The sequence below is a fragment of the Esox lucius genome, chromosome 21 (assembly GCF_011004845.1).
Source record: "Esox lucius isolate fEsoLuc1 chromosome 21, fEsoLuc1.pri, whole genome shotgun sequence".
Classification (NCBI taxonomy): Eukaryota; Metazoa; Chordata; class Actinopteri; order Esociformes; family Esocidae; genus Esox; species Esox lucius.
Genome location: NC_047589.1, coordinates 18,470,561 through 18,483,042, shown reverse-complemented (window position 1 = coordinate 18,483,042; position 12,482 = coordinate 18,470,561). Strand labels below are relative to the sequence as shown.

General features: G+C 40.5%; 1 protein-coding gene across 8 annotated transcripts in view; it reads right to left on the bottom strand.

Moving 5' to 3' along the window:
• Window positions 1-2,568: 2,568 nt before the first annotated feature.
• ntng1a (netrin g1a) overlaps window positions 2,569-12,482 on the bottom strand; it is a 95,901-nt gene continuing 85,987 nt past the window's right edge. For 5 of the 8 annotated variants that reach the window (XM_034289395.1, XM_034289396.1, XM_010891169.5 and 2 more), the window contains one exon: window positions 2,571-5,305. In XM_034289395.1, coding sequence (XP_034145286.1) covers window positions 5,058-5,305 — 248 coding nt within the window. In that variant the 3' untranslated portion in view covers window positions 2,571-5,057. Of the gene's footprint in view, window positions 5,306-9,730; window positions 9,791-11,071; window positions 11,207-12,482 lie in introns of all 8 variants that reach the window. The other 3 variants (XM_020041979.3, XM_020041980.3, XM_034289394.1) reach the window with 3 other exon arrangements.

The window sequence follows — 12,482 nt, the reverse complement described above, 5'->3', positions numbered from 1 at the left end:
AATGTTCGGAATTTTTCTATCACTACTAAGCTTATTGTTTTGCTTTGGGGTGTAGTGGATCTTAATTATCCACTTTCATGGTGAAAACCAATACAGTAGTTGAAAATGTAAAACCCCAATATAGTACTGGTGGATGAAGCACTGCTAAACAATGCTGACATGGCAACTGCAGATTTCTCAGAACTACTTTCCTAACTATATGCTTAGATGGCAATATGTTGCCTTAAATAGTATTCAAAACCTTTGTCAGTTACAAGCTAAAAGTATCCCAACGGCAATTCTATGCACTGCATCAAAACAAAAAAAAAACATAATGAACAATTGGTTTTGCCTCAAATTCAGTGACGTCCTTTTCCAGCCACACACAGTCTATTTTTGGGTCAATGCTTACAAGAACAAAGGTTAAACATCAAAACACTAAAGAAGAATTTGGGTGGAACATTCAATCTCTGGCAAGACCTTGCAAAGCACTTATGTGGTTTCATAACACACATTGTAATGTATAAAATACATTTAAAAAACAAATGTTTCAGTATAAATTCAGGTTTTGCCTTCTACGCCTTGTTTGCAGCTCAGTTACCAACAGTATTGAAATGTCAAATTGACACTTGAAGGTAGACATAAACATATATTAAGAGTAACTGTAGCAAACTGTATTTAAAAAAAATTCAGACAATAGAGTGGTCATTCCAAAAAGGATTACAATCTAGTTACACCTACACCCTGGGCTCCATTACCAGAATGATGGAGGCTTTGAAAGCGTGGAGGGAGCTAGGCGTTTGATAAATAAAGACGACTCTTCAGAAAGGAACACAGATCGATGGCTGCTGTCTCTGGCTGGATCTCTGCATTGATTATCACGCAGAGAGAGAAGCATCGAGCTATGGAGGGAAACACAGTAAAAGGTCTCAAGGTCAATATGGCAAGATCCATCCAGCCCAGTCACTCTACACACCACACTAGGCTATGGCCCAACCCACCCTACTGCAGGTTATAATCCAGCCCAAACCCACCCTACTGCAGGTTATAATCCAACCCAAACCCACCCTACTGCAGGTTATAATCCAACCCAAACCCACCCTACTGCAGGTTATAATCCAGCCCAAACCCATCCTACTGCAGGTTATAATCCAACCCAAACCCACCCTACTGCAGGTTATAATCCAGCCCAAACCCATCCTACCGCAGGTTATAATCCAGCCCAAACCCATCCTACTGCAGGTTATAATCCAGCCCAAACCCACCCTACTGTAGGTTATAATCCAGCCCAAACCCATCGTACTGCAGGTTATAATCCAACCCAAACCCACCCTACTGCAGGTTATAATCCAGCCCAAACCCACCCTACTGCAGGTTATAATCCAACCCAAACCCACCCTACTGCAGGTTATAATCCAGCCCAAACCCACCCTACTGCAGGTTATAACCCAGCCCAACCCACCCTACTGCAGGTTATAATCCAACCCAAACCCACCCTACTGCAGGTTATAACCCAGCTCAACCCACCCTACGGCAGGTTATAATCCAGCCCAACCCATCCTACTGCAGGTTATAATCCAACCCAAACCCACCCTACTGCAGGTTATAACCCAGGAAACACCTAATTTAAATGATCATGCAAACTCTACTGGCTGTGATTTTTTGTGTTCATATTGCTCTTTCCAACATGGTTCTAGCAAATTGTGATGAAGAAAGAGTATAGCTTGGCTTGATTTGGCTCAGTTCAACCAATCTCAGTAACTCTAATTACCCAGCTTTCTAATGGCATCTCTTGAGTGCTTTGCCTTTCAGGTATTTTGGTTTAAGAGGCATTTTGTCTCTTTCTCCTCAGTTTGTTTCCCTTGGTATGGTCATTATTACGGAAATGTTTGTGAACCCAGGAAGACAACACAAAAGATCAATATAACCAATAAACAAGAACACATACAAGGAAAATAGACACAGATATAGTCAACAAACATAACACTCCTTTCAATACATTCTGTTAGCATTTACACTTTAAAACAACCCTTAAGCGGACCAACGGTACAGCCGCTAGCTAGCCATTAGCATTGTTTTGCTATTGGAGTGGGATAGTGTTCAGTGATTCTTTCTGTTTGGGTCAGAGAGGAGATAGCAGTGCAACTGTTGAAGGTGAGTTATCTAGGATGAAGTATTCTCCCTGAACGACTAGTCTATTTTAAATCTCAACATAGCCGGCATGCAGACAACTGGGTTGAATGTTTGGTGAAATGCAGGGGACCTTGACAAAACCATGACTTTGACTGGCTTCCCAAAAATGATTTTGGAGTGTCTAAAATGCTTAATAGAAATACAAATGTAAAATAAATCTGAGGTTTTTTGCACATATTCCCTTGTCAACAAAAGCCAGACAACTTCTCTTTCTGAGATAAAAAGAGTAAAACAGCGTTTATTTTTCCATCACAAGTCAGGAAAGAGGTCTAGTGTGTAAACCTGACCATACGTCACCTATGAGTCCACAGTTAAGAGGGCCAGAAGGTTTGGAAATTAACCTCTTCTAGGGATTTGAATATCATTTGGTTGGTCTGTCATGAGAGTAACCCCACACAGGATGTAACACACAAAAGCAAAACACAAATCAGTGACCTTTTTGGAAATCTGCCAGACTGCAATTTAAAGACCTGCATAATTAATAGGCAGCTGATTTGTGTTTGATGAAGAAATAACACATCATTGAAGTCACACATTGTTGTTTAATACGTCTTCATCAGTGAGTAGGCTACACAGCCAAGCTGTTAAACGGATAAAGGGCATAAATACTGTTGTTATTGTTTTGTAAGCAGCCATTTGACTTCACATTTTCTTCTTAGTATATCAGTCATTCTCTGGGTCCTTGTTATGGAAACCCCATTGATTTATTCCATTTCTGTAAATTCTTTAAGAAGTGTTAGACAACATGATATTTAGACAGCATTACTCAGTCATGAAGACAATAACAAATACAAGCCAGGGAAAAACAACCTGTCTTTATATGCATTGGCATTGCGACATTGTTGCAGACCACGTACATTACCTTCCTAGCGTGCCAACGCCTGAAACAACATGGAGAACACATCATAGGTCGGATGTGAGAAAAGCCTCCAACTAAACAAACAATGCTCAAGTTATTACTTAAAGTAACCCAAACTTTTGGATAAAGAAAGAAACAAAGAGCCTCACCAGGAGCTGAGGATAGAATTTTTCAGGTTATAGATGAACTGTCTAGTATCTGACAAGACCCACAATATAAACTTTGAACACAAGATCTCAAGGAGATGTCAATAGCTGTTAATATTTAATTCCACCTCCCTTTCCCACAATGCATTCCACTAAAATAAATCTTTACCGGATTGAATTCAGGATAAATAGCACACAAATATCACTGAGGCTTACAGGACTCTCCAACCTAAGTTGGTCTTTTTAAGCCCCCTCCCTAGGTATTTAAAGGTATTAGCATCACCGTACTGTACGTGTCTGAGAAAATAAAGCAATATTTGACTGTTAGTCTATAAAGTGCATACATATTTCTTGAGTCTTCTGATAGGAAATGATTAACACATCTGTCTCAACTTATTTCTTCAACTTTTATTTACTTCAATTTTTCCAGTGTTAAAGCAACAAGAAAACATTAAGAATGACCTTTGGTGGGATCTTATTACACATTAGTATACTGTATATGTAAACCAATATTCTTTGATGCCAGCACGTTGCCAATAACGAGGAAACGCAAACTGCACAACCAAAAGAGAAAAATAAACCAATGAAGGAAAGAAAATAACAAGTAATAACTGTACTTTAATTTGATCTGAAGTAGATACAGGAACAAGTTGCCTTGATAACACTGTTCGGCAAATAGTACAAAATAAATGATTACGTCTTGTTTGCTCGGTCAATAAAATAAGTCGGAAATACACTGATGATTCTCTAAGCACTTTGTCTGCTGAAGTGAACACTAGGCTCTTTGACCAAGGTCTCAGGAAACGCAGTGGTCTTAAGGTAAAATATGTATACAGGTAGTTTGACTATCTTTTTGGAGGGGAGGATACGGGGCTGTTACACATGTGCGTCACTAACATTGGACAAAAAACCTTTCAACCGACAAGGGTTACAGAGTAACGTTTACAAAAGCACAGGTCTGTGAAGGAAGAGGCTGGGTGGGACCAAGGGGGATGAGGACATGGTGGGAATATAGGATGGGAGGAGAGATAGATAGTGAGACAGATAGATGGAGAGAGAGAAGGGAGACCGAAAGAAGGACAGAAGAACAAGAGAAAGAGAGACAGAGAGATAGATAGATGTGTTGGATTTCCTTATATCCACAATGCACTGACAGCAAAGAATGCCTACATTCCCTTTTTAATTATTCATCCTTAACTTCTCTTTTTATTCATGTTTATTTTTCAAGCCTGTCTTTCCATCACTCAGCAGTGGTGGGAACAGTTCTACAGAGTTCTGCATCGGTCAGTCAGTCCAGCCCAAAAGCGGTTCAGTCCAGCCAGCATCAAACCCCAAAGAACCCTTGGACAGGGGCAGCTGGCAGCAGCTGGCATTGCTAGTTTGAGCTTGCCACTTCTGATTTGTGGCAGGTCCCGTTGCCGTGGCAATAAAAGAGGAAGTGAGCAAAGTGTCTGTCATGTCCAGTCCCTCCATTTGACAGTTATGGGAGAAAGTGTCTGGTATGGCTTTGGTCACTCGTCTCCATTATTGGGCTGCTAAGACTTTTTGTAAAGCAAATGCTCAAGTTAAACTCTTTAAATATCTGGTATTTATTTATATTTTTTATATTTATTTTTAATTCTCATCATATATATATATATATATATATACACATATATATATATACATACTTTTATCTCAAATTAAAGTTGACTTTCATTCTGGCACATTCCCTTCTAGACAGCGAGTGTCCTTGCTCTGTCTGGTGGACAGTTGGTACCGTACAGTAGACTGAGCTCATGGTTGTTATAGTTCTGTTTGTTGTTGTAGTGGGTTATTGGGCAGCACTCTCCACCAATTCAGTGTGGACAGTAGGCCCGTGGTTCTCCGAGCAGGATGGGCTAGGGCCAGTAGGACACTTCTCTAAACAGGGTCGAGCCCAGCAGCAGGACGAGCAGCAAGGTAGGGAGTGATGCTGGAGAGAGGGCGGTTTGTCCGGAGTCGGGACCACCACAGCCCCCGAGCTCTGATTCACAGCGGGGCTTCTCACACAGCAGGCCTGTAAAGGCAGAGGTACACTGGCACCGCAGGTTGTTCAGACACACACCTCCGTTCTGACAGCGCAGGAGCTCGTTGTCACACACTCGGGCTGAGAGAGACAGAGTTAGAGAGATGTGAGACCCACACACACAAACACAGCTGGAGAAGCGCGTGCAATGCTCACTTGCGTGACTTATTCTGTGTTAATGTTATCTTACAAGAAATTCCTATCAAGGTGAAATCAATGAAATAACTTTAGCTAAAACAATTTTAGTTACTTTTCCAGATCTATCGGGATTATTGTACGAATGCATTACATGCAGCAATAGCGATGCAGTAATAACAATACGGCAACATACGAAAATAAGAACATAATTCATAGTGGTTGGTAAAATAAAATAAAATGGATCTCATTTTTGTTGTGTGTGTGTAAATTTAGTTTAGAATAAATGAAAAACAAAACAGAGAAAGATTTAAATATGTTTAACTGAATTTCAAAGAACATTCCTATAACAGGATAATGGAAAACTATGATGCTGTGGATTAGCTGTCACATTGCTGGCCCACAATGCATTGCAATAAAGTAGCAGTTTTATTACAAACATTATTTTGGTGAACAAATTGTACATATCAAGACATTCTGCTGTAGTGAAATAAACTTTGGAATTTATGTTGGTCTTAACAACATTTCGGGCTTTTTGCAATATCTGTGACAATCTAGAATACATACCTTTCTACAAAACAGGTAATTGTAAACCAAAAATATTTGTAATATTTGTACACATTTCACAAAAACAAATTCATTATTAAAATGATGAGTTACACGCTCATTTCCAAAGACAATTAATCTCTTTTGCATAACACAATAGATCATTGTGCCATTCTCTAATTTTCCTCTCCAATTCGAACGTGTTCCTTTTATCATTCCCATTACATTAATTAGCAAAGTGGAGAAGGAGCCATTCGTCATGCGTCAATTTGCCATGCTAGAATAGTACCCCACGTACGGGTCTGTACAATGTGATGAATCGCAGCTCGGCACAAAGTTTTCCCACAGCCTGTGGGCTTTTCCAAAACACTGAACTGACTTTAGATGAGTTGAGTTGAGAGTTAGTTGGAACGGGTATATTTAGATCCGGGGACACCAAGGCCAGTCTATTCCCATTGGAGCCAAGCTGTTAAGCAAGCTGCAGGCAAACAAACCAACCCAGTCCAGCACAGAACTAACAAACCAACCGACAGAGAAAGAGAGAGACAAATACACAGCGATAAACAAGTAGACTAGGGCCAAACCACCTCAACACCACAAAACAAGCCACACATCCTTTTGCTCTTTCATGAAAAGGGAATGCAGCTGTTGAACGTTAACTTTTTTTAAAGCAAATATCACAAAAATAACTGACTCCGACCAGGGGTCACATATTCTTCTCATATCCAGAGCTCAACTTCTCCAAAGGCTGTTTCTCAATATGTAATAGTGTGTCCAACCCAGGTTTGATGAAAACACTACATTCCAGACTCCAGTCATCTAATGTTAATGTTTGACATCGCACGTGACCAAGAATGATTTCTCCTTTACATTGCTAAGAAATCTTTCCCCCCTGTTGTCCAGTTGTTTACTATCGTGGACATGATACTCAGAGACAAGTAACAAGGCATTCCATTCACTGTATGGAGGACATGATATAAGCAGTTCATTTGACCCCTGATCATGACGGTACAAAATTCATTTTTGAGTCAGAAATCTTTCATTACGTCCTCTGTCTGGATCAGCAAATGCTGTCAGGGAAACAGGAAAAGGCATGTCGACTGGCTTCGTAAAGGGACGTGTGTTCCCCTTAAGATCTCGTTGAGCACAATCAAGTGAATTCATTAGAAAGACAAGTTTTACCCCCAGGGTCCCAATGTCCCTGATGTAATCAGCACATGGACAAGACTATTAATTAAACATCAACCTTTCGTTTTGTCCATGCATTTTTATCTTACATTGCCCTTTGCAGAAATATAATTATTTTGCAAAGGAGACTTCATTGTGTTTGGCTTGACAAGAGGATGTCAGGTGCATACAGTAATAATTCCAAGAAATGCTTTGCGGTCAGACATAGGCCCTAGAAAGATGCTATTCCTACCACATAGGTAATGCTTCTTAATGATACCCTATAAATACAATGGGTTTGAAATAGGCCCAGAACTGCAGTGGAAGGGAAAAGGAAGACATTAACCACTTAACACAGGCAGATCAATACCAAAGTGTTTGCAGAAGAGAGTGAGCAGAGCAGTAAATGTGACAGATAAATGAAGTGGTGGTAAACTTGGTCAACAAAGTTCTAAAGACTACATTAGTCAGACCAAAAGAGGTTCAATAGATTTTCACCCTCTTTGCTGCTTTTTCTTTTGAGAGGCCCAGTTTAGAAAATAATTCTATTTGCAGTACAGATCCTTTTTTGATTTCTCTATTCCTATCTGTTTCTGGTAAAAGCTGTTCCATCACTCTCTCCTCTCTTCAATCCTCTCTTCCTCCTCTCTTCCTCCTTTACCTTTTTTCTCTTTTCTGATGTCCTAGGCAAGATGCCAGTCCAGGAGATGGGGCCTTCCTGCTGTGTTTATTGCTCTAGGAAGGTCTGTTCCACCCTGGGACGACAAACACCCACCTCCACGCACGCAGACCAACACACCCACCCGCGGGCGGACACACCCCCAGCCACCCAAACACACAACCACCCACCTACCCACCCGCGCACGCTCAAACACACACAAACCCGGGACGACACAGCCACCCACATGCAGGCCGATAGTGGAGGCCTGAACCCAGATTTTGGAAAATAAATATTTAAGCATCAAGTGGCCGAGAACATGGCTCGGTTGAAATTATTACCAGGAAATAGTTGACCCACACTAAATAAGGCATTCTAAACTGAAGAGCCATTTGAAAATAATCTGGTATACTCAACTGGGACAGGGTGGCAATGCAATCTACACTAATCGTTCCTACCAATCACTCATGTTTACCAATCCCTAAGTGTAAAGAGACCCCGTGCAGAGAATAAACTAGGAGATTTATTGGGTTTGCTTTTGATATGAGGGATAATATTTAGAGAAGTAAACCAATGAGCTAGGTGCGCCGCTGTGAGAATGGGCTCTATTTGACAAGAGATTTGTGTTTTAATTGCATGTTCCAGTCTGCACACATATCCAGTCTAAGATATTCATGTACAGCTGAGTTTTATTTGAATAGAGCCAGGTATAGCATTCACTAATGGAAGAAGGTCTGAAATTGGACTAAAATATAGCCGGTAAATTGAATGAGAACACCTGGCCATTTATAGCAATGAGCAATTAGGATTAACTGCCTTGCTCAGGGGCAGACCAATATATTTTTAATCTAGCTGTCCAGAGGGGATTAATCTAAATCAAACCTTTTGGTTACTGGTCAGATGCTTTAAGGGTCAGGATACTTGCTGGCCCTAAAATATATAATCATGAGAGTTGGAACTGAGTCACTCTGCATGTTTACTCATATACAGATTCAAAGACAGTTGTCTGAGACACACAGTCCTTCACCCTAGCTACAGTATGAATAATTATTGTGCGTTTCTAGTGTGAATAGACTGGTTTGATTGGGCAGGTAAAACATATCTCTCTCCCCATCTTCTCCCCTATTCTGTGTTTCTCCCCCAGACTGGTCTCTGTTACTCCTCTATTCTGTCTCTCTCACACTGTGTTGTCTCTCTGTTTACAACTTTATGCTGTCTCTCTGTCTTTTATCCCTGTCTACTCCTTTATTCTCTCTCAACATCTCTCTCTGTTTACTCCTCTATTCTGTGTCTCTCCATGTCTCATCTCTCTGTTTACCCCTCTATACAGTCTCTCCCCTCAGTCTTGTCTATTTACTCCTCTATCCTCTTTCTCCCTATCTTCTCTCTCTGTTTACTCCTCTATTCTGTCTCTCCCTGTATGCCTCTCTGTATACACCTCTACTATGTCTCTTCTTTACTGTCTTGCCTCTGTGCTTACTCCTCTGTTCTGTGTCGACCGGAACTCTATTGCTCCAGATGTGCTGTTGTGGATGCTGCCAATCAAACTATGATGTACTGCATGTATTAACCCTTCCAGCGCCCCTCCCTGTGTTCACAAAGTACACAGTTAATGATTCGACTTCTCATCCTTCCTATTCCCATCCTTTGAGGATTAGACCTTAAATATGATACCAATAAGTATTTTTTTCTGATCAGTTTGTATCGTGTGTATTGCACTGTTATAGACAGCGGAAGTGTTCATTACATTTTACACTGTTGACAACTTCAAGTGTCTGTCCCTGTTGAAGTTGTCGGCTGTGGCTTCCTGACCCGGTCTAAGGAAAGGATAAGGAAACAGCTTTCTGCTCTGAGCATCAAAGGGAAACAGAAGATCTGCGGTTTAGCACTTAGCACTTAGCAAGCGCTGCTGAAAAGGCATTGTGGTTACGGTGAAAAAGGCACCAAGCTGGAAGCCATCCACAGATGGGAAGTGATGTAGCCAATCACTGCCGACTCACCATCTGGAGGAGGTTCCAATCTAGGAGTGTCCCGTGAGAGGTTGACCTGGCTGTTGTCGCCTGTGGATCAACAATCCCACATGGATTATACCAGGCACTCTGTTATATCAGTTAAATAATTCACTGACTGATGGAATCTCTTCGTTTACTTCGAAATAGAAACCTTTGGGACAAGATTCTGGCACTTGAGGGAAAAACAACATTTTGAACAGCTAAATGCTGCCATTGGCCACCATTATCTGGACATGAGCGCAAACCAGACAGTCATTGCGTAAAGAGGGAAAGGGCTGCTCAAACAGATCACCAGCAGTCCCTATCATGCTATAGCCAGTCAATATTAGCTCAGCTGTTGTTGTTGGTTTCTGCTCTGTGTTGCCACTGAATAACTGAATACTAAGCATCCACATGCAAAGTGTTGTTGATTCAAAGACTACCTCAGCGTCATCTACCAGCAGAATCCAAGAGGAAATATAAAGCACTGCGTTTAAAGACAAAATACCTTGAATTCAGGTAGAATGAAAAAACAAACAAAAAAAATACTGCTCATTCCTGGTTAGTCACTGTTAGTTATGGTCGGATCCATAGGCTGACTGCCTGCAGGAGTTGGGACATTCAAAGCTGCACATGCCTGCATGACCAAGCAAAGGCAGTGAAAAAGAAGGTAGGAAAGAATGAGAATGAAAAAGAGGTAGAGGTTAGAGACAGAAATGCAGGTAGAGGTAACTAAAGACAGATATACTACATGTAGGTGGATACAGAGATAGAGATATAGGTAGAGATATAGAGGTAGAAGTTTACCTCTTTATATAGGTAAAGATACATAGTTAAAGATAGAGGTACAGCTATAGAAGTAGACAGAGAGATAGAGAATTATTGAGCGATAAAGGTAGGGATAGACATTAAGGTAGAGATAGACAGAGATAGACGTATAGACAGACAATGAGGTAGAGATAGACAGAGATAGATGTATAGACAGACAATGAGGTAGAGATAGACAGAGATATATGTAAAGACAGACAATGAGGTAGAGAGAGACAGAGATAGATGTATAGACAGACATTGAGGTAGAGAGAGACATTGATAGATGTATAGACAGACATTGAGGTAGAGATAGACAGAGATGGATGTATAGACAGACAATGAGGTAGAGATAGACAGAGATAGATGTATAGAGACATTGAGGTAGAGACAGGCAGAGATATATGTATAGACAGACAATGAGGTAGAGACAGACATATAGAGATAGCCATCGAAATAGAGATAGACATAAAGATAGACATCGAGATAGAGATATAAGGTGGGGTCCCAGCAGAGCTACAAGAGGGGTGTGGTTTTACTTACATTTGCAGCCATTGTCCCATAAATATCCGGGAAGACATTCTTGACACTTAGCCCCTGTAGTTCCCTCCTTACATTTACAAAATCCTGTGCCATTACAGCGAACACTGTCTGAGCCAAATGGATTACAACTACAGTCTGTAGAAACAAGACAAACACACACACACATACGCTAGAGAACAAGGTGGTGCTTTGGCTTCATACAGCTGCTACACGTGACTCTGTGACTATCATAGATAGGCTCACTAGGTAACAGGAATCTATTTTCAAGCACAATATCAGTTAGCTATCACTAACAGGATAAATGCTACCATTTCAAAAGTAATGAGGTGAAATGTGGAAAGTGGGTGACGGAAGAAGAACTTGAAATTTGAGAACTGTAAGTATTGTTATGATACTTAAAAAAATCTATAATAAATCTATAGATATATAAAGCATCATTAACAGCAAATGCAATGTCTTGGTAATGTATATATGGTAGCAATATTTGTTTAAAGTACAACATTAAGTTGAAACATTTCTCTCTGTGACTTGATCTAAAAGGTGGTGAGAATGACAGAGAGACAGTGGCGATGTACAGAGAGATATGAACATAGAAATGAGACGAGATGTGGAGAAGAAAGGTTTTAAACTTTGTAGAAGATGATTCAGAAAATGTTTGCAATGTGATAAAAGTGGAACGGTAACATTGAAATGGGCATTGCTGCACTGTAAAATGTGTTGTCATTCCTAATCTACGATACTTCAATAAAACTCATTCAGTCCTCACCTGGGAATACTACAGATGTTCTGATAAGTCTACTTTCATTGTAAATTATTTATTTGGCTAATACTATAATGACACCCTGTCGTAATAAAACTGTAATATGTGTTGTATGTATTGTAATATGTGTTGTCATTCCTAATCTATGATACTTCAATAAAACTGATTCAGTCCTCACCTGGGAATACTACAGATGTTCTGATAAGTCTACATTTGTTGTAAATTATTTATTTGGCTAATACTATAACGACACCCTGTCTTAATAAAACATGTTTAACAAAATGAAGCACCACCCATTATTAGCCAAACCAAAAATGATAATATCCTTACCATTGATATGTAAAGCTCTTTCCAAAACTATGCTAAGGAACATACGAGCCAATCAACTCTTCCGCATCTCAGCAGCAGTTCTATCAGAAGAGCTGACTTGACCGTCACATCACACTTCTGTGATGGTGGTAACCCACTGACATGCTCTGATGGGGGAGGGTCAAAGCGTTACGGACAGGGCACATCCTCACTGACTCTGGCTGCTTCCTACATGGCACCCAATTACTTCCAGCAATTACTCCTCTAGTGCACTGGATAGGAAATAGGGCATTATTTGTGACACAGCCTCTAAAGGCGGTTGATGAAAGTCATTAGTATTCC